This window comes from Phyllostomus hastatus, unplaced genomic scaffold (assembly GCF_019186645.2).
Source record: "Phyllostomus hastatus isolate PE091 unplaced genomic scaffold, TTU_PhHast_1.1 phas_contig_210, whole genome shotgun sequence".
Lineage (NCBI taxonomy): Eukaryota > Metazoa > Chordata > Mammalia > Chiroptera > Phyllostomidae > Phyllostomus > Phyllostomus hastatus.
In genome coordinates this window covers 18,337,195-18,362,567 of record NW_025333737.1, presented here as the reverse complement: position 1 = coordinate 18,362,567, position 25,373 = coordinate 18,337,195, and the positions used below count along the sequence as shown (strand labels likewise).

Below are 25,373 nucleotides of genomic sequence, written 5' to 3'. Positions count from 1 at the left end.
CCACGCACCAAAGCTGACAGCCTCAAGACGTTCGTGGCCCATCCCCATGGTGCGCTATGATTCCAATCCCTATCCACCTCATCTGGGGCATCTTTCTAGTTCAGTGGAAACCAGGTCACACCACCAATAAGGGTGCTTTATAGGTAGCAGAGGCTAAGAGTCTTGTCTTTAATTCCCTTTTCCCAGACCTAGATAGCTGTTTAACTATCTTTCCCTTTATGACAACTCAAAGCATTACCTGCTGGGCTCCAGGGCTTTCAGTGAGTTTAAGAAGGTAAAAACCTGACAAGATCTGATTCACCAAAGAAGAAATGTACAAACCATGTTACTACCTTTACCAGCATGTGGTGTATGGTGGTGCCATTCATGGACTCATAAAGCGAGCAAGTAGACACAAGGACCTCAGAACTGAACACAAGTAATTCTAAAAGACGCAGGCAGCTCAGACCTTCTAATTCCCGGGGCATTGTCCCGGGCTGAGCCTGACGGGGGGGGGGGGGGGGGTGACCCTGCTCTCAGCTGTCCCTTCAAGGGACACACAGCTCCAAAGCCTGTGGGCATCTGGTCAGTTTCTAACCTGACCAGTGGTGCACGGGTAGCTGCTGACTGAAAAAAAAAACACCTGTTTCAGACCTTTCGAGCAGCTGCACAGCCAGGCCACCCATAGCCGGAATGACCATTTTACTCTTTCCTGTTTCTGGGCCACCCCTTAGCCGCGCGTTCCTGGTTAACTCGGAGACACATCCAGAGGCTGCACGCGGCTGCCACGGTCATCAAGCGCGCGTGGCAGCGGTGGAGAGTGAGTATCGGGCTCCAGGAGTCGGTTTGGTGGCGGGTACTTTGGTATCAGGCGGAGCCGGGTTGGAGTGCCTGGCCCCACCACTGCAACACGGGTGGCCCCGTGCTCTTCACGCGTGAAGCAGGCACGACACCACCGACCCTACAGGGTGGCTGTGACGGCCACAAGTGGCATAAGCAACGGGGAACATGCTAAAAACCATGGGAGTGTATACTTTAAACAGGTGAATTCTGTATCAGTTAGACCTCCATCAGGCTGTCTCTTAAAGCAGCACTAAAGTGCAAGGCCTGAGCCCAGGTGCCTTGGGTATGAAGCTCTGCCTGCCGCAGAGCCAGGCTGGTGGGGGCCCTTCAGTGTGCCTCGACCAGACGAGTTAATAAACACAGTTCTGGTTTCTATTTTCCATTTAGAGCTACTAAATCAAATGCTATAAACTGGTGTTCTTTTTTTTTTTTTAAGATCAAAATGGCCTTCCTTGCTTCTAAAGAGCTGGACGGTGTAGAAGAAAAACACTTGCTCCAAGCTCCCCGTTCCCCAGGCTCCTTCCCGCTGCCCCAGACCCAGACCTGGCTGCTGGGGGCCATCATCCGCCTCTGGCCCCTGGGACTGGTGCTGGCCAACGCGACCGTGGGTGTCCGCGGCTTTCAGAGGAAACTGGTGGTCTGGGCCTGCCTCCAGCTCCCCGCCAGCAGCCCTGGCAGCTCCCCCGTCCGGACAGCACACGAACAGGATGGTGTCACGTCCATCCGAGCACTGCCTCAGGTAAGTGGTGACGGGAGGATGCGACCGATGGCAGCTCACCAGCTGTGGCCGTCCTGCCCAGGACAGCTCAGGCCTCTCCCATCTCACTGTAGAAGGCAAGAGGCAAGACCAGGAATCCTCTGCGGGGGAGCAGGCGGGAGGCCACGAGGACAGCTGTCCTAACCCTGCAGGGCTGGGCGGAGGAGTCAGAGCCTAAGCTTCCCAGCTGGCTGCACTTACACCTCGGGCTTTTCCAGAGCCTTTCCATCACTTTAAAAAATACTGCCTCTAAGTGTTCTAGCATCTCCTTTTCATGGGTCCCACTTGGAGGCAAAAAACTTGGGTCGTGAGGACAGCTTACTCCCTCCAATGGCACTGGATTTGGCACCATGGTTTCCTGAAGTGAGGTTACTGGGTGTATCTCATTTCCCAGCCAGGGAAGCAACAAGCAGGTGAGTCAGTGGTCCAAGTGCTCTGTGGTTTTCTATTATGGACAGTCAGGGGAAAAGCCAGCCAGTGTATAAAAGTGGCTAACAGGCAAGGGTTAAGTGGCACTGACAAGGCAGAGAAAGGGAAGCATGAAGTGCCATCCCAGAGGACTCACTGTGCGCCAGAACCTGGCTAAACCCCCCCTGGACGGCATTTGACAGTCTTAGGGCTGTGCCAGTTGATTGTCTTGGGAGGGGAGAGCTCTCTTCTACTATTCCCTCATCTGTCTCTCACTGAAGGGATGTGAGCTTTTATATTTTAACACTGCTTTAGACTTTGCAACTCTTACAGCAAAAGGAGAAAAAAACGCTGCGACTCCCATGCCAGAGCTTGCCCGTCCACACTCCCTGCATTTCTAGCACATGCTCCGTGAGCTACCTTCTGGGCCCTGGCTCCCCTGGGAGCCGCGGTAACCTGCATCTCTCTCCCTAGGGCTCGATCAAGTTTCACTGCAGAAAGTCTCCACTGCGCTACGCTGACATCTGCCCTGAACCTTCGTCCTACGGTGTTACTGGCTTTAATCAGATTCTGCTGGAAAGACACAGGCCGGGCCACGAGTGATCTCGGCTCACTTTCTCTCTTCACCTGGCTGGGCACTCTGCATGCCTTTGTTTCTGCAACACCTTTTCCTGCCAGCTGCCTTGCCAAAGACATTTAATCAACAGAAAGCTGCCAAACGACTCCCACAGTGACTCCAAGGCCTGTGAGAGTGACACCTCGGCCCGCCCGCGAGCCAGGGCCACAGCGGCCCGCCCACCAGGCAGGCCTGGGGCTCCAGCAGCTGTCTCAGGCACTGACAGGTGTGAGGGTTAGCAGTCACCAAATCCAGGTTAAAAACCATCAGGGCCACAGAGAAGCTCACACCTGCACCACCTTCAGGGTCCAGCTCCAATCCGACGAGCATGCAAGCCGCCTGTCACTACAGTGGTGCGCACCCCGTGCTGATTTCCCACAAACAGAACAGGCAGCTTGGTATTAACTCTAAAATTTTGGCTGGGGAAATTCTGCATTTAGTTTCTTAAAGAGGAACAAAACCTTACTATTTAATGTGCTGTTGACTTATTTAATTTAGATCACAAACCAGGGATGATGAACAGTGCAATGTGCCACAGAACCACATCTTGATTTTACTTAGTAACACTAAGTTTTCACTCAAATGAGTGTGAAACTTGATAAATTATCATTTACAACATCCACCTTAACTGTACCAAAAATAAACAACTTGAAAACAACCACCTGAGTGTCTGCCCCTGGACTGCCCCCATCCACCTGACACCCCAGCCCACAGCACTAGATGCGACGACTTGCAGGACCTACCCCAGGTCAGCCGGCCTGCGTGCTGGAAACCACCGCCCCTGCTCCGGGCCCGGGGAACTGGTCTCCTGCGAGAGGGAGCAAGCAGGCTCCAAGAGTCCATCACAAGCCTGAGCAAGCAGCACGACAGTCCATTTAAGAGTCCTCATTCTGGGATGGTTCCACGATCCTTAAACAGCAGTCGGCAAACTCCACAAACAAGGGCTCCTGCATGCAGGCTCTCATGAGCTTGGCCTTGTCCTCCCCCTGATCAAGGCTGACCATCAACTGTCTGAGGTGTGGGTTGAGCAATAAGCTTCTTACTTCTGCAGACTCCCCTTAAAAACGAAGGAAAGCCAATCTGAGTTGAAATGGCAACAGGTGGAAATAGCTGAAAGCTAAATGCTTTAAATGTAATAAATACTGCATGCCCTTAACCTTTAAATCCACAAATGAACCCCACGTTAAACGTTGTCACAGATTACTGTTCTTGGTATCTTTGTAAATACTTTAACTTTATGCCACTTTGGCTAAGAAAAAATACTTGACTACCACAAATGCAAAGCACAGCATTAACTTGTTGGCAAGGGTCATTACACCAAATGCTCTGAATGACACTTAAGCAGGCGCTCCAGTGGGAAACAGGATCGGCAGCAGGGAACTGGCTCTAGCATGGGCTGCAGCTTTACAGATTACAGAGCAGCTCACACCTTGCGGCAGCTGGCTCCAACCTCAGCCTAATTACTGCCGTGGGGTCCGTGCAAAGCACCACCGGTTAGGCCAGCTCTGTGAAATGGGAATGAAAATAACACCCACCTGTAGGAACTACCCTGGTCCTTTAATTATATAGGCAACAGAATTGCTATGGGGACTGGATGAGCAGTCCCAAAAAATACTAGGCATTATTAACACCTGCGTCCCTCTAAAAAAATCAAGCCCTGGGACTATCCAGCCTGCATGAATGGCTGGACTGCAAATGGAGCACTAGCAACACAGGAATAAAGCAGGTCTCTCCCCATACACTGGTGGGAGGCAAATCACCATGGAATCCGGTGAGTGGGATATTACAAGGCACCACAGGAAGATCAAAAAGTGTCTAATTCTGACAATCAAAAGGTCAAGTTTAAGCGAGGACGGAACACTTGAACAAAGCATGGAAGGAGGGACAGAATTCCGTCAACCCACAAAGCCAGTGTGACTCCAGGCCAAGGGAAGGGTCTTGAAGACAGGCTGGGAGGTATGGAAGCCCTGTGTTGTTTAATTTTTGTTTTAGTTTATTGATTGTAGAGAGAGGAGCGAGAGGGGAAAGAGAGAGACATTGATTTGTTGTTCCCCTTATTCACGCGTTCACTGGTTGCTTCTGTAGGTGCCCTAACTGGGGACTGAAACCCACAACTTTGGCAAATTGGGATGATGCACTAACCAACTGAGCTACCTGGCCAGGGCCAGTCTGGTATTGCATATAGAATTGTGTGGCTGGATGAAGAGCTCTGCACACGACACTAAAGTATTTAATTATTAAGAATCACATTCTATCCCTGGCTGGTGTGGCTCAGTGGATTGAGTGCCAACCTGCAAACCAAAAGGTGGCCAGTTCAATTCCCAGTCAGGGCACACGCCTGGGTTGCAGGCAAGCCTCTGAGCTGGGGGCCTATGAAAGGCAACCAACTGATTTCTCTCCCTCTCTTTCTCCCTCCCTAACCCTCCCTCCAAAAATAAATAATTAAATAATCACATTCTATACAACAGAGTAAATGTATCTCAATGACTGACAAAGAATAAATAAGCACAGCATGGACTTACCTAACTTCTTTAAATTCTGCAGAGAAACCCTGTCCTCTTCCTCATCGCTATTGAGAAAATCAGCTATAGAGTCGTCATCATCATCTAAGGAACACAGAACACAATCAATACTTACGACTATAAAGAAAGCCCAGGTGCCAGATCTTAACAACTTCCCCAAGAGACTAAAAAAAAGTATATGCACACACGTGACAGTAACGTGTATGCAAGCACGTGCAGACAAAACAAACCAAACCCCTTCTCTGGAACTGGTGACTATACCAACACTCCTCTTTTAGGAAAAGGAAGGCAAATGAAAAAACTGGTGACTTTAACAAATGCATCCTAGTGTTCACGCACATAGTCCACGTGTTTCCCTATGTTCATGACACATGGAGGCTGATTTTCATTCTTATCACCCCACCTCGCCTCACCCTGCCTCCAGCCCTATGATGGGCCAATAAACTAGGTGTGCTCCATAAAAACCTGCTAACATGAATCCCCTCAGGAGCAGAAATTGCTGGGATTGCCTGAACCCAACAAGGAAGTTTCTCCAAAGGCAGAAATGAGCCACCCCCTTGTGAATGTTTATTATGTCTTTGGTGGCGCTAGAAGAGGCTGCTTTCAGAGCCTGGCATGGTGCATGACACCCAGAAGGTATTAAAGACTGGCTGGCTGGCTGGGATGACAGCCCACCACCACTGTAAGCTGTGAGAAGCCCCCCACAGCAGCAGGGTGGCCTAGGCCAAAGGCAGCCTCCCACCTAGGCCCAGGTGAACTGACAGTCCCAGCCAGGCCCATGAAGGAAGACTGACGCCTTTACTACAGAAGGCTCCCACCAGCAGGGCCCACCCCTCACCCCCAAACCGCACCTCTGGTCTTTCTCCCCTCTGCCTCTTGCCCCCATCTGTATTGTCCTGAACAATGCCTTCAAGCTGCTCTGTATCATCTGTGCCCGGACTCCTGGCGCTCTGGGCTAAGAAAGTTGCTTCTCCATAAAGAAGACACGGTTCTTGACTCTCTATCCCAGCCCAGGTCTCCTCTTTCAACTTACTCTCTCTGAACTCTCATTCCAGGTTTGTTTGAAGTCAATAACTCACCTTTGTTTTCCACAGGCTTTGCAGTTTTTTCAGTAACAGCTGATCTTAGTTTTTTCTCAATAGGACAAGTTTCAGGACTGCACTGCTCTGAAAAAGACGCAAATCTCAGGAGCACATCACCTCCATTTTAGTGACAAGGCTGCACCTTCCACCAAGCCAGCATCTAGGTGGGGAGCATGTGCACGGAGTAAGGGATGTGGGTGAGGTGGAGATGCATACAGAGGAAGTAAGAGATCAAATAAGGGGCAGTACAATGAAAACAAGCAACCCTGGCAGAAGACCTCAATGACCCCTAGGACCTGTCCAAATCAGCTCTTCCCTCCCCTAATCTCACAGGGCTTTCATTACAATTAAGTAGCACACTGACTTCAATCAGCATCAAACTACTGAGGTCCCTTTTTATTACAAAATCTTTTACTACAAATCATAAGCATGTAATTCTGTAACATAACAATATCACACTCAAGCACACCACATAACGTTTAGGTGAAATGTTCAAATTAAAACTATAAATTATCCCACATGTATTATTACCCTACCAACCACCCTCAAGCAGGCATTACTTCTGCCAGACGCTGCATTTCCTCAGGAGTTTCAGATACCGAATCTGCATCTGCACATGCTATCGGGCATACACAGATGGGAGTCACCAGGTCCACCCCCAGAGGGATTTAGTCTTAAGGTCAATAAAGAGATGGGCAAGAGGCAAAAGGTCTGCTGATCTAAATCACCTGAGAGAGCCGGGAGACAAGACCAAGAGGAGTCTGGGAAGGATGGTCGTTGCCAGGTTAAAGAGCATTTCTGGCACAGGGAAGGTCTATGGCTAGACCTGACCCTTAAAGTAAGGTCAGGCAGGAGAGAGGGCGACAAACAAATGCCACAGACTGGTGGCTAGGGCACAGGTGGAGAAAGCAGGAGCAAGAGAATGCCACACACAGGCCATTTGCCTTCCTTCCCAAGGCAGGTATCTCTCAGCAAGGGTACTGCTGTGTGTGCTGTAAGGTCGTCTCACACACTGCACGATGTTTATTAGAATCAATACCAAGTACCAGAAATAACACCAATCCCTCCTCAGCTACTGTAACAAAGACATTATGATGAGTTATCTCCCTAGGGAGAGCAATACCCAGGTTAAGAACCACTGACCTGCCCTCACTGATGTGGCTCAGTGGATTGAGCGCTGACCTGCCAACCAAAAGGTTACTGGTTGGATTCCCAGCTGGGCACATACCTGGATTGCAGGCCAGGTCTCCAGCTGGGGATGTGCAAGAGACAAATGACCCATGTTTCTAGCACACATTGATGTTTCTCTTTCTCTCCCTTTCTCCCTCCCTTCCCCTGACTCTCTAAAAATAAATAAATAAATAAACCTTTTTTAAAAAAGAATCAACAAGAGAGTGAATTGCTCAAATTTATATTTCAGAAAATTCAGCCCAGTAGCAACACAGTTAGTTAAGAGCTCCTGATTAGGTTCTTAGTGGGGCCTCACAGGGATGCAGGGCCAGAGGGAGGCGTTCCCGCCCAGCTCTCCAACCCTATTTCCAGCAAAGTCGTACTTCTTTTCTATGTATCTTTAGCTGAAAGGTTTCTTTTGAAATGCTCCAGAGATATTAGAAGAAAGAGAGGGTGGGGGTACGGCTTGAAACATACTGCTTGTAAACCAGAGCCTGGAGCAGATGAAAGGAGAGGCAAACAACTAAGAGGAACTTAAACAGAAGAGTCAACCAATAGGGAGATCGTGGGAAAGAGTCCCTGAGGGCTGAGAAGAGGCACAGCACTGGAGAAGAGTTAAAATGTAGACTTGACAACATAAACAGCCGAGGACATCGCTCCTTATTATAAATAAATCTACTTCATTGTTTCTAACAATGAATTATTTAAAAGAAAGAAATTTTCTTGTTAACTTTAGCCAGCGCAGCTTCTGCCAAATAATAAGCGGCGCTGCGTCGGAATACTAAGATGAAATAGCTAGGGTAGACTTCTCCGATCAGAGCCCAAATAAAGAATGACATGTAGAAGAAAAGGCAGAGCAGAATAAAGGGTTTGACTGTTCAGAATCCGGAAACGCATTCACAGGCAGAAGTTCCCCAGGGGATCCGACAGGATCACTCGCGACAAGGCCCGAGAGAGCGCGTCCTGAGGGGTGTCCACGTCCCCAAGACAGCGGAGGGGGGTGGGAGCTGCCCCGGCCGATGAGGGAGGCGGGGCTAAGGCGGGGACGCGGGGGGCCTTACCTTTATGCTTACGGGAACAGGTCAAGGAGCAGCTGTTAACAACAAAACCCAACGGGCACATCAGCCGAGGGCCCGGCGGACCCTCCCTCAGGCCTAGCCCAGCTCCCTGCCCGGCCCAACACTTGCGCTCCCCCTCCCCCACGAACTCCGGCGCTTACTAGGGCACGCGGCAGGTGGGGCAGCGATATTTGGGTTTCTCCAAACAGATCACACAGACGACGGTGCTACCCTTGAGCGACGCCATGATAACTCCGAGAACTATCTCCCATTCCAGGCGCGCGCAGCTCTCCCCACCAGTCCCACGTGCACGCCTTTCCTTCCGTCTCCTTAACAAAAACCAATCAGCGCACAGCACTTACAGCAGGTCAAAAGCAATGGATTGCTCCTGCTCACTGTTCCAGGCCTGATAAGTAGATAGTCGATACACTCGATGTGCATTCAGTAACTGCATCAGAGTTTCCTTGGTTGGTCTACCACACACGTCATTTGGTTACCTCTAGTAAACGAGAAGTCCAGCCACTGGACTTCTTTATAAAGGTTAAATTCTAAAGCCAGCACAAAAGTCAGAAATTACTTTTTCAAACAACCTATAACCTGGAGAAACACCTGCACTTTTAAGAGGCAGCAGGAGCTGAGACTGCCGGATGACCCACGAGCCTCAACTTCCACCCCAGGGTCCGTCCAAGACACTCAGTCAGGGAACGGAGGGGGCCTGGTTTGCCTGCACCTTTTTAAGCTTTTTTTTTTCTGTCTCTCCCTCCCCTTCTTTTTTATTTCTTCTTTATTTCACTTTAGTTTCAGAGCCCTGAGCTGAATGTGTACACAACTTCTTGTCGCTGCAGCTGGGAGCAGGGAAGCATCATGGAGGACCAAGCCCCACCCAATTCCTTGAACTTGTAGTCCATCGGTACACCGCGAGGGGGCAAAGAAAGGGCGGCTTTCGCGGCAGGAATCCAGCATCCTTGAAGAGCTCGTGTCACTCCGGGTTCTGGACAAGGCAGATCGGTGCCGTAGGCTAGGTCCTGTGACACACCACTCCCGGCCTTGCTTCGTGCAGAAACCTGCCCTCCTGCCCTGCTTTCCAGCCCAGGCCATCCTCGCTGAGGAAAGACAAACGAGGCTCGTCCCCTGACAAATAGTTAGGGAGCTTTTACTGTGTGCCCGGCACTGAGCAGGCGCGGGGGCCACGGGAAAAGCCGATCCGGTGCCTTTCCTGGGGGTGGAGGTGGGGAGACTGAGCAGGGCTGAGACCTGCAGAGTGACCTGCAGAGTGACCTCTGCACAAGGGAGTGGGGCCCAGAATAAGTGTTGCCGAGCCAGACCCAGCTTAAGAGGTACTGGATCCCGGAGTCTTGAAGGCGTGGATTGGTCAGAGGTAAATTCCGACAAGTAAGTGCGTTGTGACCTGTCTTGAGAGGCCAGAGTAAGGAGATAGGGCGTTACATACAGACCGAGCCTCACTAACCCAGCCCTGCTCCTTATCCCGGCTCCATAGGAGATCCCAACCTGTAAGGACTCTTGCGCCACGTGCTCTCGTACTCTCAGGGCCGCAAATCGCCACGGTCTCTAAATGAGGCGGAATTCTGGCCGAAAGGAGGGGAGCCGCCCACCCGCCCCGGAGGCGCTGTCCAGCCCGTGGTGCTGAAGCGTCCTGAGCCCCACTGCCAGAGAACAGGGCGCGGTCCTCGCCTGCAGCTGCCATTCCCAACCCGGGGATCATCCAGACTAGCCTAATAATCTCCAGAGATGCTTGTCTGGCTCAGCAGGTATAAACTGGAGTTGCCTCGGAGATCCAAGCTTCCCTAAGGAGGCCCAGGGAATGCCAATGTTTGCCCAGGGGCCACAAGGCTCTGGAGAGTGGACAGTACTCAATTCCTGTACTCCATTCTGGAAGCAGTAGACAGCCACACGCTATGGGCATCTCCAATGCCCTCTCCAGACTTGTCCTATGAGTTGTGTGGGGAAACTTGTGGGGAGGGTCCATTCACTTTCCAGGAACTCAATTCTTCCCACCTGCATCCAACCCACCAGGCCCAGCTACCTGAAAGAGAGTTGAGACAATCCCTGGAATTCCTCCCATACACATTCCTCCCAATAAGGGTGCCTCTTTCTCCACTCTGGGTGACCCCCAATTTCCATGAATGCCCACAACTGCACCCCTCACCCAATGTCCAGGCAGGCAGGGGAGATAAGGTGTCCCCAGTGAAGGCCTCTGCTACTTGGAGTCTAGAATATTGTCCTTGAAGGAGTAAATGGCACAGTTGACCAGTGAGTTAGTTGATCATAATCGTGATGGCAGTGATGTTGAGCAGCATGAAGAAGCTGGGTATAGCTCCTGATGCAGAAACTAGTCTAGAAAGGGGGCTGGTAGGACACCGGAAGGAGCAGCTGGGTGGCTGCACCAGTGCCCAGGACCAAGCCCATACTGGACCTGCCATGTCCTGGCTCCCCCAGAACCTCATTGGCGACAATCCTGGAAGCCCAGGGCCCAGGCATACCTCCTTAGTATCAGTCAAACTCAGTTCAGATTGGGACAGAGATGAGGTACTAGGGGAGGCAAAAAGGGTGCATAGTGAAGGGTGTTGCTTGACTCTTGAGGCCCGCCCCCACTCCTTATCCAGGGCACCTGCCAGTACTCCCTGATTGAGTGTCTGGAGATGGGCAGTGCTGCTCAGCCTGTTAAAGGGACACACCTGTGTGGGATGGGCATGTGCAGTCATGGCCAGATGAAAAGGTCTAGCCCCAACCCACCCCAACAGATGAGCCCCATACTGTGGCCCCCATGGCCATAGATTTATAACTAGTCACGCTGGGCATCACAGTGACCCCAAGAGGCAAAGTGGAGATTAGCAAACTCATTAGGCAGATGGGAAATCAGAGGGTCAGAGAAGGCATAGGAAAGTCACTAAGGCCCAGAGAAAGTCCAAAGACCAACTTCTGGTGTTTGGCTCACTCCAGCATTCTCCTTCCCGTTCCCTGTTTTCCACTTCACTCGTCAAGGAGCTGGTGCTAACTGAAGTCCCTTCTGTCAGACCCAAAGAGCTGATTACCATGGTAATTAACAAACAGTCCTTCCAGGGTCCTCAACAACATAATCCTCCTGAAAGGATGCAGAGGGTCATTATGATGTTAGGGAGAACATGCCACCCTTTGGCTGGCCTGCAGCCATTGCAAGCACATGAAAAACGCCCAGGAAGAAAGGACTGCCCATCAGGCCCTGGGGGAGGGGGAGGGCCTGTAGGAAGTGCTGGGGGCTCCCAAACCTGCTGGGCCTTCAGGCAGCGAGCCAGAAGTGCTGCTTCAGCTTCTCATCACAGAGTTGAGCCACAGCTGTGCCAAGCTGTTCTTCGGGAAGAATGTAAATCTGGACACATCCAGCAGGGCTGGCAGAATGAGGGAAAACTGAGGGGCCACTGCAGGGGCCCCTGGGAGCAGGCCAAGGTAGAAGCCCCCTCACCAAACTAAAAAATTGGAAGCCTGCATGTCTACATATGAGCCAGAAGAAACCCACCAGTCGGGTGCCTGGGGATGAGGTAGGGGAACATGAATGAGCCTTAACAGCCTCCCCTCCATACACATACCCAGGTGGTCCCATCCCCTCCTCTGTGCCCAGAGCAGGCAGGAAGGCCCGATGATGAATGGGGACAGCCAGGGGCACCAAGGGCCATCCAATGGCAGAGACATGAAACACACAAATAGACCATCAGGTGTTACTGATCTCAGGGGATGGTAGGTTACACACAGCGAGGGCCCCTTGCCCACTGCTGGCGGAGCAGTCACTGGGGCGTGTCCGCTATGAGAATCTCCATGATCTGGCCTGTGCCTGCCCTCTCAGTTGCCTCCTGGAACTCTACCTTGAGCCAGAATCATTTGTGACTTTCTCCAATAGCCCACACCCTCTCCTTTTCTCTGAGCCTTTCTGGGCATGTGCTGTTCATCTTCTGGAATGCTCTTCAATCACTGCCCACCCACTCTACCCTCAGTCCCATCCTCCACATCCCTTTCTTAGTTCATCCTTTCTCCTTCTTCTAACCTCAGCTTCATCATCAGCTGCCACAGCAGGACCTCTCAGGACACCGAGGCTCACTCAGCTAGTGCCCTGGCTGTGCTCAGGCATCAGTCCCAGCCATGCCCACAGTGGCCCATTAGACTCTGAGACAGCAGAGATGGCTTCTGTTTCACCCCGACACAGCTTCTGACACACAGAAGAGATTTAATGGCAATAGCTGGTGCCCAAAGGAATGAAAGGGACATCTGGATGTGGCCAGGTCAGAGGTGTCGGGACTGGGACATTTCAGACCAGAGGGCACGTGGGAGTCTGGCTGGGAAGGACGTGCCTGACAGGTGGAACCTGAGGGGACTGAAATGGGCAGGAAGTGGAATCCACAGGGACCGCCTATGGACTGCCACGGCCAGAGATGAGCTGGACAGGTGGGGTGTGATGGACCTTGGATATGAGCTCAGGAGATGAGGTGTTGCCCTGGCTATGAACCAAAAGGTCGCTGGTCCAATTCCCAGTCAGGGCACATGCCTGGGTTGCAGGACAGGTCCCCAGTAGGGAGTGCAAGAGGCAAACAAATGTTGCTCTCCCACTCTTTCTCCCTCCCCTCTCCTCTCTGAAAATGAATAAATAAATAAAGAGATGAGGGGTCGCATACAGATGGAGTCATGTTTAATGGGAGCCCTAGGCGTGTCCTGTCCCAGGGTGGGGGGACCTGCCCAGGGTTCCTGCAACCCCTGCGATGGCCCTCCCAGGGGCCATGAATTGCTGCCCACCTCAGGTGCTCCCCTCTGACTTGGACCACTCAGCCCCGCCGAACCTCCCTCCCCTGCTGCACTCTAAGAGGGACGGCCCACCACCCACCACAGAGGTGCTGGGGAGGGCAGCTGAGGGGAGGCCCTGACTGGGAGGTGGCTGTGTTCCCAGGAGGCACGTAGTCTGAATCCTACAAAGGGCCATTCGCACACCCAGGTTCCTAGAAACAGTCCATAATTTCCCTCACTGTCACCAGGTCAGCACGGGGGAACCATTCTGCCTCCCTCCCCTGAAACAGGCCTCCTCACCTCCATCTCCCCTCAGAGGCGCCCTTCCCTCTCCTCATCACCTGGGGCGGGAGGTGGAGGCTGCAGCCTGGGCCTGCGGTGTCCCCGGATCTGTCAGAAGGAGCCCGGGACCCAGCGACTGCACCGGAATTCCAAGCAAACCGGAAAGAGGCTCCAGGGGCCAGACCCGGACTCCGCCTTCGGCCCCACCCCCACCCCACCCCTCCTCGCAGCGGGCGCACCGGCCTCCCCAGACTAGCTCGGCTCCAGCTCCCTCCCTCCTTCCCCCTCATCCAAGAAACTCTGCGGATTCCCTGAACATGGGTCCCAAGCCCTAAATAGCCTCTGGAGGGTTGAAGCCCGCCAAGAGCTGCTGCCCGGACTGCCCCTTCGCCTTGCTTTCCTCGTTAAATCCTGTGGTGGCAGGGTGGGGCTGTCACCGCCCCTCCTAGGCTCGCCTGCGCCTCAGGTGCTGTCCATCTCGTGGTGCTGAAGCTCCCCTCGACCTCCGCCCGGAGGAATAGTCCTCCCCCGACCCCACCCCCATTGCACCCGGCCTGCAGCCTCCGCTCAGGAGCCCATCCGAACTCCAGGGCACGTTCACACTGGCCCAACAAGCCGCACCGATCATTGTCTGCTTCAACATTTCAGGCCGTCGCTGGTTTGAGCTGGAAGCGTGCAGGAGGTCTGAGCTTGCCTGAGGAAGCACAGAGAACGTCTGTGACCTGCTGGGGCCCAAGGACCGAGGGAGAGGAGGGCAAAACCTGAATCTCATGCTCCATCCTGGCGTTGGCAGGAGCTCGTACATTACGGACGTAGTCCCTGCCCACTGCACACCTGTCCTATAGACTGTGTGGGGCGAGTCGGAAGATTTCCCTCAGTTTCCAGGGACTCGACCCCCTCGTGGCATCCAAGCTGTGCAACACTGCTACCTGTGAACCAGGAGAGAAAAATCCCTAGAATTCCTTTCATGCAGAAAAGATGTCCTCCTTCAACATGGGGCGACCCCCAACTCATATGGATGTCCCAGTCCTGGTCCTGTGCTTCCCAAAGTCTTGGCAAGGAGTAAGGTGCCAGGTGTGTCCGATGCAGAAGAGCACAACTCCAAGTCCACGGTTTTGTCCCTGATGGTGCAGCTGAAGAGGTTGCCCAATGAATTGAGTGTGATCATCATGTGGTGACGCTGGGAAGCATGAAGAAGCCAGACACAGCTCCTCACAGCAGAGACTAATTCAGAAAAGAGGGCCATTGAACGGCCTGAAGGCCACACGTGTGTGCCTCCCCAAGCCCTCTCGCTGCACCTCAGCTCCTGCTCTGCCCCTGCACATTCTTCCAGGGCTGCCACCCAGGGCCTCCTCCTGCCTTCTTACCTTAACCCCGAGGCACAGTGTGGGGCCCAGAGGAAGACCAGATAGTAGAGGCAGAAGTGTGCAGAGTAGGGCTGGCAGGTGCCCCCCAGCATGTTCCAGGTGAGCTGAGCTTGCAGTGAGTGCTGAGTTGCCAGCACCCAGCACTGCCAGACGAGACCCCCAGCCCAGGCTGGCCCAGGTGGCAACAGTGCTTGGGCTGAACCAGGTGCACAACCCCAGGGCCTCAGCAGCCCCTGTGCCAAAGAGCTGGCTGTCAGGCAGCACTGCAAGGAGAGGCCTTGGGAGGCTGGGGAGGGAGCAGTGCACTGCCCTAGGTTTCGAGCAAGGGAGAGTCTCCTGTGAGAAAGCAGAACCTGAGCCAGCCCAGTGCTCTCCAAGGGGCTGCAGGTTCTCAGGTTGTTTTCAGGATCTCCAATGCCTGGGCTGGGCTGGGCCAGCTCTGGGAGGGTGGACAGCCAGCCAGAAGACTGCACTTCGCATGCTCACCCCATATCGGCTACAAGATGAAAAAGCAAGGCCCTTCATTCAAAAATTGTTAAGCATTTCAAGACAGCAACACCAGAACATTAAGCCAAGTGCAGCCCCTCTGAGATACACAAGTTCTACACCATGAAGCCCACGGAATCCCATACAGGCCTCATTCAACCCTGACTATCACACATTCAGGCTTAACCCCGGGATTACTTACTATGGCAAAGCCACTGCCCCCACTTCCTGGTTTGCCAAAATAAGGGAGAAAGCAGGGAAGAATTGACCTTGCCACCCACAGGACCTGCAGAGGGGGGAATGGATTTGCCAAATCTCAGCTTCTTTCTGCAGCTCTGACACTTTCATCCTTCCCAGGGCCTGGGGGAGCCAGGGACACACCTGAAAGAAATAGGTGGGGTCATTAGAGGTCGCATGTGGTAGTAGCATCGGGAAGTCTGGGGAAGCAGGCTAACGTTCCTGGTATCAGGCATGCAGTGGACCTAAAGAGCTGTTTTTCAATTCTCTGAGTGTTATTTTGTTGTCATTAAATGGTGCCCTCCCCACAACTGAAACACTAGGGATGGAAAGATAGGGGGAAGGACTTCCAAACTGTAAAAGGTGCTGAATTGTTGGGAAAGCAGGGACAGCAGAGGGCGCCATTGTGCAAATACAACTGTGGGAGGAGGGCCCACAGGCACTTGCTTTTCTCACAACCTCTCTGAGCAGGTCTGTAAGCCAGGAGAAGGGGAATAGAGAGACTGAGGCAGACAGTTAAAGGGCCAAGCAGTTTACAGACATCAAGTAAATAGCAAAATCTTGTCTTCCCTAACTAAGGACACTTAAGAGTAAACAGTTTACACTTCTCCCCAACCAGAAGGTAAATAGCTTGAATCACCCTACTCAGGGAGATAGGAAACAGAAATTCAATCAGTTTCATTTGTGCCAACCAAACCCAAGGACAGATAAAGTCATGGGGATCATCTCATTTTGGTTCATCAGCATAAAGTTGATGAATATTCTGTTGAGATCCTCCCCTAAGACCTTCCCTAAAATTCCCACCTTTGAGAAGAGTTAAGCCCAGGGAGGGCTCTGTCTGGAGCACAGCCACGCCTTTCTTCCCTCTCAGGTGCACATCATTACTTTTCTCTCTTGAACCTTAAGGGTCTCCAGGAGACTTGCAACCAGGGAAGCAACAGGCAGCAACAGCTCGTCGCAGGATTGCCCCGACTCTGTCTCCAAGGTCCCCTTTGCTCTGCCTTTTCAGTGAGCTGTCAGCAGCCCCACCGTGGCTCACTTCTTTCCCACAACGTTTCTAGGGAGCCAAGGCAGGGCACTGCCCAGGTTCTCTCCTGTTGCTTCTTCTGTCCTAGCAGCCGGCCTTGGCTCACTTCTTTCACTGTGACTTCTACTTCTCAGTGAGTCCATGCAGCCCTGCATGACCCACTTCTTTCCTATAATGCTTCTAAAAAGCCAAAGCAGTGCACCACCTAAACTCTCTTCTGGTGCTTCTTGTACCCTAAGCCCTTCCTTTGTTTCACTGTCTCCAGCCTTAGTAAACATACTCTCGAATTCACCTGCGCTTGGGTTGTGAAATCTTCTCCTGCATGAATTCAAGAACCCACACACCAATGGCCGTCCTGAGGCAGACCCACTCCTGGATGAGTCCCTTTCTCGTAACATCTCTACCCTGCAAATCCACACGGAAACACCATCCTCATCCACCCCCACCCTCACCTCCTCCCCGCCCCCACACATTCCCTGTTTTACAGGCACATCAGAGGTCAAAGAGAACTCCAAGCTTAGATTCTCCAACTGGCCTCTAAGGGCCCCTTGGAGTGGGGTGCCTCACAAATCTTTTGCCTTAATCCTTATCCCACCTCCACAGTATTTTCATGAACTGGTGGTAGTTTTGCTCAGTGAGGAGCTGGGGAACGAAACTGGAACCCTGGTTTCCCTCCCCAGCTTGTGGTCCTGCCCCTCCAGTGGGAAAATGTTCCCTGCAGTGTTATGTACCTTGATAAGTAAGCTGATGACACAACGAGAGAGAGAGAGAGAGAGAGAAGAAGAAGGAGGAGGAGGAGGAGGAGGAGAAGGAGGAGGAGGAGAAGAAAAGGAAGAAGAAGAAAAGAGAAAAAGAAAAGGAAGAAAAGGAAAGAAAGAAAGAGGGAGGGAGGGAGAAAGGGAGGAAGGCAAAATGGAGTCACTTTTGTTCAGCCATATCATTAAGCCAAAACTTAATAACTAACCTCATTCGGTGTCAGCCTCTCCCAGGAGTAGAATTTTAAACCAGTCTGGAATTTCCTGATCAGACCCCCTACCTGAAATAATCCACTCTTAATTTCTTTATCCCACACCTTTCTGTCTACAAAAACCTTCCATTCTGAATCAACAAAACAAACAAAGGAGCAAAATACAACCAGAGACACAGAAATAAAGAACGAACTGACAGTGACCAGAGCAGGGTGGGTGCGGGGGATTAAGGAGGAAAGAAGGGCAAGGGTCAAGGAACACGTACCAAGGACCCGTGGACAAGAACAACGGAGCAGGGGGTGGGGTGGGGAGAATTGAATGTGGTAGGAGGGGTGAGTAGGGTAGGGGAGAGTAATGGGGGGACAATGGAGACAACTGTAATTGAACAATACAAAAATAAATAAATAAATAAAACAATGTTAAAAAATAAAAACCTATTTTGTACCACTCATTGAAGTGCCTTTCTACTTTCTACTGGCTAGATGGGATACTGCCTGCTAAGGAGAAAATCACAGGCCCAAAATGCCATCACTCATGCTAAAAGCCCATGGTAACCATACCTAGATTTATTTATTTATATGAACAATTCTTTATTATTTTATTTGACTTAAAATTTTGACCCTGGCTGGTGTGGCTCAGTGGATTGAGCACCAGCCTGTAAACCAAAAGGTCACTGGTTCGATTACCAGTCAGGGCACATGCCTGAGTTGTGGGCCAGGTCCCTGGTTGGGGGTGTAGAGGCAACCGACTGATACTTCTCTCATACATTGATGTTTCCTGCCCTCTCTTTCTCCCTTCCCCTCTCTATGAAAAATAAATAAATAAAATATTCTTTAAAATAAAATAAATAAACTTTTTTTTTATATTCCATAGCTTGTGTGGCTCAGTGGATTGAGCACCAGCCTGTGAGGTTGTGGGTTCCACTCCCTGTCAGGGCACATGCCTGGGTTGTGGGCTGGGTCCCCCTTTGAGGGCAAACAAGAGGCAACCAACTGATGTTTCTCTCACACATCGATGTTTCTCTCCCCTTCTCCTCTCTCTGAAAATAAATAAATAAAATATTTAAACATTTTTTTGTTTCTAAACAATTGTAAGAAAGGCATAGCCCTGGCTGGTGTAGCTCAGTGGATTGAGCGCGGGCTGCAAACCAAAGTGTCACAGGTTTGATTCCCAGTCAGGGCACATGCCTGGGTTGCAGGCCATGACCCCCAGCAACCTCACATTGATGTTTCTCTCTCTCTCTCTCTCTCTCCCTCACTTCCCTCTCTAAAAATAAATAAATAAAATCTTAAAAAAAAGGCATATGTATAACTAATGTGATCATAAAGCTTAGATTTAAGTCAAGTGAAAATAATACTTCACTGTAATTAAATATAAAATATTACAGGATAGATTCACTTTTCTTTTTTTTTTTTGAGATTTTATTTATTTATTTGTAGACAGCGAGGAAGGGAGGGAAAAAGAGAGGGAGAGAAACATCAATGTGTGGTTGCCTCACACACGCCCCCCACTGGGGACCTGGCCTGCAACCCAGGCATGTGCCCTGCCTGACTGGGAAGGGAACCGGCGACCCCTTGGTTTGCAGGCCAGTGCTCAAAACTCTGGGCCACACCAGCCAGGGCCAATCTGTACTTCTTAATTCCTCATTTTTTCACCCATTCCCCTGGCTCCCTCCCATCTGGCAACCATCAAAAGTTCTCTGTTCTGCTTGTTTGCTTATTTTGAATTTTAGAATCAATTGTTAATAGATAGTATTTATTGCCATTTTACTATTTATATTTTTATCTTCCTTCTGCGTTTCAGTTGTTTTTACCTTTCATGAAATAATAAAGCATAATATGCCAAAAATGACAATTATTTCCTTCCATCTTTAATATTAAAATGGCTACACAAAAATTCACCCATTTTGAAAAGTTTTTTTAAAGGCATGCTGAAGCTCTGGCTGGCGTAGCTCAGTGGATTGAGCGTGGGCTGCGAACCCAAGTGTTGCAGGTTCGATTCCCAGTCAGGGTACATGCCTGGGTTGCAGGCCATGACCCCCAGCAACCGCACATTGATGTTTCTCTCTCTCTCTCTCTCTCTCCCTCCCTTCCCTCTCTAAAAATAAATAAATGAAATCTTTAAAAAAGAAAAGGCACGCTGATATGACAGCTGTCACAATACAATCTAACAAAATTGTTCTGAATGAAGTTAAAACAACTAATCACCACCAGAGCCATTTCACAGAACTCGTTGGCCAGCCCAATATGTACAGTGGGGTAAAGACAGCTCTTTAATGAATGGTATTGGCAAAACTGGACAGACACATGGAAAAAAAATGAAATTGATCACTTGCTTACGCCATATACAATCTCAAAATCTATTAAAGACTTAAATGTTAAGACCTGAAACTGTAAAACTGCTAGAAGAAAACATAGACAGGACACTCTTTGACATTTCTCTTAGTATTACCTTTTGGATATATCTCCTTGACCAAGGGGAACAAAAGAACAAATAAACAAATGGGACCACATCAATCTAAAAACTTTTTGTACTGCAAAGGAAACGAAACGAAAAGACAGCCTACTGAATGGCACAAGATAGTCACAAATGATACAGCTGATAAGGGGTTAACATCCAACTATATATAGAACTCATACAATTTAACACTAAAACAAACAAACAAGCAAACCCTCAAACAACCCAATTTAAAAAATGAGCAGAGGACCTTAATAGGCATTTCTCCCAAAAGGACATACAGATGGCTAATGGACATGTGAAAAGATGTTGAACGTCACTAGCCATCAGGCAAATGAAAATTAAAACCACAAGGAGATATCATGTCACACTGTCTGAATGGCTGGAATCAATAAATCAAGTAACAAGTGCTGGAGAGGATGTTGAGGAAAAGGGAACCCTTCTAATCTGTTAGTGGGTGTGTAAATCAGTGCAGGCACTGTGGAAAACAACACAGGGATTCCTCAGAAATTTAAAAATAGAACTACCATATAATCCAGAAATTATTCTTTTGGGTATTTTTCCAGAGAAAACAACATTAATTCGGAAAGATATTATATACCCCTATATTCACTGCGGCATTACTAGCAATACCCAAGACAGGGAAGCAACCTGGATGGCCATCAATAGATGAATGGATAAAGACGAGGTTGTACATATGAGCATATATGGTGGAATATTATTCAACAATAAAAAAAGAATGAATAAAAAAGAATGAAAAAGAATTGCCATTTGTGACAACACGGATGGAGCTAGAGGGTATGATGCCAAGTGAAATAAGTCAGACAGAGAAAAACAAATACTGTACGATCTCACTTATATGTAGAATCTAAAAATAGGAATAACAAAACAAAAACAGACCCATATATAGAGAACAAGCTGGTGGTTGCCAAAGGGGAGGAGATGGGGGATGGGAATTTTTTTTTAAAGCCCAGTCCATGAATTGCGTAATAAAGCCAATCTGATCTTCAAGTTAACTCTGTTCAATTTTGGTCTTGATATTTTTTTTATTTTTGCCTTTTAACCCTGTGTACCCTGTGAAGCCACAAGACAACAATTGTGAAGACTGTGAGGTTAACACTCATGTTTACAGTAAAATGGCAAAGTTAAAAAACAGGACACACGCTCACTGGCGTAGCTCAGTGGGCTGGGCGTAGCTCAGCAGGTTGAATGTAGCCCAGCAGACCAAAAGGTCGCTGGTTGGGTTCCCCTAGCAGATAGATGTTCCTTTTGCACATCAATATTCCTCTCCCTTCCTCCTTCCCTTCCTCTCTCTCTCAAAATAGATAAAATCTTTTTTAAAAAATACAGGTGCTAAGTTGTTCACTATGTCAATAGTGTTTTGCATGTAAAGAGTAAAAAGAAAGATGGAAAAATTAAACAAATGGATTAAGGTGGGGTGGTTATTTTCTTTAAATTATTTTTCTTCTTTTTAAGGTTTTATTTATTTATTTTTAGAGGGAAAGGAGGGAGAGGGAGAGAAACATCACTGTGTGGTTGCCTCTCATGAGCCCCCTACTGGGGACCTGGCCTGCAGCCCAGGCATGTGCCCTGACTGGGAATTGAAGTGGTGACCCCTTGGTTCACAGGCCAGCACTCAATACACTGAGTCACACTAGCCAGGGCCAAATTTTTTTCTTAAAAATAAGTCAAATTATACAATGGTTCCCTGTAAAAGATAAGGTTATTGGTGACATTTTCCCCCTGGCTTCTTTCCAAATATTCTACACTGAGTAGGTATTATCTGAATAAACAAAGAAAAAATAAATTACAACACCCCCACCCACCCAAAGGTGTTGTTGCCACAGCATTCACGGAGTAGGGACTGTCCCCTTTTCCCCCAAGGCTGCTTTGTGTGGCTTGTTTGTAACCCTCACCCAAGCATATGTTTATTGATTTTAGAGAGAGAGGGAGGAAGAGAGAGAGAAACATCGATGTGAGAGAAGCATCCATCGGTTGTCTCCCCTACACACCCCGACCAGGGATTGAACCCACAACCTAGGTACGTGCCCTGACCGGGAATGGTACCCATACATTCTGATGCACAGGATGATGCTCCAACTAAGTGACCCACCCGGCCTGTGTGGCTCTTCCCTTTCTCTGCACGGCCCCCACCCCATTGCCCTCTTTAGATGTCCTCCCGCTACAAAGCCAGAATGTAAATGAATACGCTTGGAAAACACAAGGAAGCTTGGTCCTGATCTCAGCCTCCTGCTGGCAGGAGCCTGGGCTCCTATGGCTTAGACACTGAGACGCAGGGAGGAGACGGGAGGGGAGAGCCGTGGGGGAGTTTTCCTGAACTCTGCGGGGCAGGAACAGAACATATGTCATTTCCAGGCCTGGATTATCCCGTGCTTCTCACTGGTGGTGTTATTATTTCAAAATGTTCAGGCCCATAAGTTCCTGCCAACTCCTCTAATAAGGAAGCGCCTATCCCGTCCCCATGACAACCCCCAGCGCGCGCTCTCTCTCTCTCTCTCTCTCTCTGTCCCCCTCTTTCTGCTCACCCAGGATTCTCTCTACCCACCAGAGAAAGAGGGTAGATGTGAAGCTGAGGGAAGGACTGCAGCCTCCACAGATGCTGGCAGGAAAGGCGCTTTCTGGTCTGTGCTGGAACATGGCAGAGATCCAGGATGGGAAGTGGCGGGGCTGAGGCTGATGGTTAAACCTTGTTCTGCATGTGGGTGTAATCTCAACATCCAGGGATGCAAAAACTGGAGTCTCCACAGACCTGCTCATCTTCTAGTAAGAGGAGACTCTGCAGAAAGCAAGGGGAGGTGGAGGCTGGGAGTCTCAGTGGGAGGAAGGTGTGTGTGTTTTAGGGAATGAGATGGCGTGGAAGGAGAGCATGGTTTGGGGGTGGGAGATAAGGGTTCAAATCCCAGATCTGCTCTCTCCTTGCTGGGCAACTTAGTTGAGCCACTGCCCTCTCTGAGCCTCAGCTTCCTCTTCTGTAACTCACAGAAATAGGTGAGGATCCCTGCCCTTTTCTTTCTTTCTTTTTTTCTCCCTGTCCGTTTCTACAGCCAGGTGACTGAGGATGTTTCCTGGCCTATAAAATCAGGATCCTGATACCTACACTTCATCGAAGGAAAGGTGAGTCCAGCCTTCTAATCCCAACAGACAAATGCCACCCATATGGGACCACACTCCTCTCCTGCTTCATCTCAGCACTCTCACCTCTCACGGAGGCGCCCACCCACCCACCCCACCGCTGTGCCTTTTCTCATTCCGTTTCCTCTGCCTGGATTCCCCTTTCTTGTTGGGAGTAATCACTTGTCATCTCACCTCCTCCAGGAAACTTTCTTTGATTCCTTGCCAACTGGCTGAGTTAGGTGCCACTCCCCTGGGCTCCAGTATCATGGGCATACGCCGTCGTCGTCTTTGCCCTCAACAGCCAGCAGTTACAGCCAAAGTTTACTGAGCACTTCCTAAGTGCCTGGCCCTCTACCACACCCTCTACCCAGCATGATCAAGTTGAATCCCAAACAGAGCCACGGGAGGCAGGTGCTGTGTTTACCCCCATTTTCCTGATCAGGACACTGAGCCTGAGGGAGGTGAAGGCAAGGGTTGAGGGTGGCGTGTGAACCCAGGGCAGTGTTATTCCAAAGCCCAGTGGAAGATTTGCCGCATGGTCTGTCTGCCCACCTGCCCCGCTGAACACAGGCTTAGTTTTCTGTTTAGAGGTCAGTCTAGGCCTTCCTCGCACCTCACCGATGAACACCTGGAGTGCAGTGCTGAGATGTGAGGCTCCACCCCACGCTGCCAAATCGGAGTCCCAGGAGGGGCAGAATCCGATCGCACATTTTCAGGTCCGTGCAGTCGGGGCTTCCCTCTTGCCCCTCAGCCTTCCTCCACCCTCCCTCGCTCTTGCGAGTGTAGGAGGAGCCAGGACGCCAGGGCCCCTCCCTGGGTGTAGCACATCAATATCTGCCTGGGGTCATGTTTAGTCCAAGTGAAAGGACCTCCACTTAGAGGTCATGGTCATGTGCCCAGCATGGAGCAGCCCTCCTCGGACTTTAGCTCACGGAATTCTCACAGGACCCCGTGAGGAAGACAGGGGTATAACTTCCACTTTACAGATGCGGGAAACTGAGGCTCTGCTGACATCACAGAACAAGGGGGTGGAACCAGAAGTGATCTCAGGGTTGCCTGACCTCGATACCCTCCGGTTTGCCCACTGCCTCCTTCCTGTTGCGGGCAGAGCCTTGCGGGCGCAGATCCCTAGAGGATGAGAACTGTGATTCATCTCTGCACCTGCAGTGGGTCAGTTCGACACCCACGGCACCGTGAGGCCAACTGTGGAAGTCTGGGCTTGCGGCAAGCCCAGAAGCTGTTTATGGGCAGAGATCTGAAGGGCAGATTGTCATCCCCACCTTGCAGATAAGGAAGTTGCAAAAAGTAGGAAAGTTGCCCAAGGTTATCTCTGAGTCAGAGGAAGAGGAGAGGCTTGAATGCAGGGTCTTGGGGAACCTGTGCCAAGGAAGACGGAGGAGGCTGCGGCAGGGCTGGGCTGGCAGCTGGGTGGGCTCTGTCAGGGCCATCTCTGCTCTAATGAGGGCCTTGTCCTCTCCACTGGAGAGAAACAGGAACAGGTGAGTGGTGTAAGGCAGTCCAGGAGGAGGTCCAGGCTGGGAGATAAGGCTGAGGGTGTTCAGACCAGGAGTGGGGGCCTCCTGACCCTGGGTAACCTTGGAGTCCAAGATGGCAGATGGGGCGGGAGCCACTCCCACCTCCTCGGTGTCTGTCATTAGAAGGCATGGTGAGGAGGCGCCCATCTTTAACCTCCTCCCCGGCCCCAGCCTGAGAGGGACCCCTGCACCGGGGCCTGGCTCTCCTTCCCCATCTCGCTGGCCCCCAAACATACCAGGGGTGCACTGACCTGAGAAGAGCAGGATTACCTAGGGGGCAGTCCCCCGCCCCCGCCACATTCCTCCCCCCAAGGGGGGGGGGCGCCCAATGCAATGGACTTTGAAGTGGATCTCAAAGTCAGTGGTCAGTAGCCCCGAACCCCTGGGGTGCAGAATCCCTCCCCTGTCATCGTCCCAGGCTGGTGGCTGAAGTCTGAGCTGTGTGGACAATAGGGCCCCAAGCCTGACAAGGGCGCTCCTGCCTTTGTAAGATCAAAGCTGCAGCCTGGGCTGTGTGATCCCCGGCCAGGAGGTGGGGGCGGAGGGGGGAGTCAGCCAGGACTCTAACGAAGGAGGAAGCCCCTGTACCCAGGCGGCTCTTAGGGAGGCAACCCCTTTTCAGAGGTCCCTAGCCTAGGTTCAAAGGCCGGTGAGGGCTGAGAGGTTGGCAACGGATG

At 50.8% G+C, this 25,373-nt stretch overlaps 2 protein-coding genes across 2 annotated transcripts in view; one reads left to right on the top strand and one right to left on the bottom strand.

Annotated features, from left to right (window-relative positions):
- Window positions 1-3,261, top strand: part of MYO19 (myosin XIX) — a 32,251-nt gene extending 28,990 nt beyond the window's left edge. The window contains exons 23-25 of the mRNA XM_045837520.1: window positions 714-799; window positions 1,259-1,561; window positions 2,462-3,261. Coding sequence (XP_045693476.1) covers window positions 714-799; window positions 1,259-1,561; window positions 2,462-2,590 — 518 coding nt within the window. The 3' untranslated portion in view covers window positions 2,591-3,261. The remainder of the gene's footprint in view (window positions 1-713; window positions 800-1,258; window positions 1,562-2,461) is intronic.
- ZNHIT3 (zinc finger HIT-type containing 3) lies at window positions 3,072-8,764 on the bottom strand. The gene is made up of 5 exons (XM_045837525.1): window positions 8,597-8,764; window positions 8,439-8,470; window positions 6,205-6,291; window positions 5,126-5,209; window positions 3,072-3,660 (listed from the first exon to the last, which is right to left on the bottom strand). Exons 1-5 carry the CDS (start codon window positions 8,680-8,682, stop codon window positions 3,479-3,481), a joined length of 471 nt encoding a protein of 156 aa, XP_045693481.1. The 5' UTR covers window positions 8,683-8,764; the 3' UTR covers window positions 3,072-3,478.
- Window positions 8,765-25,373: the final 16,609 nt, after the last annotated feature.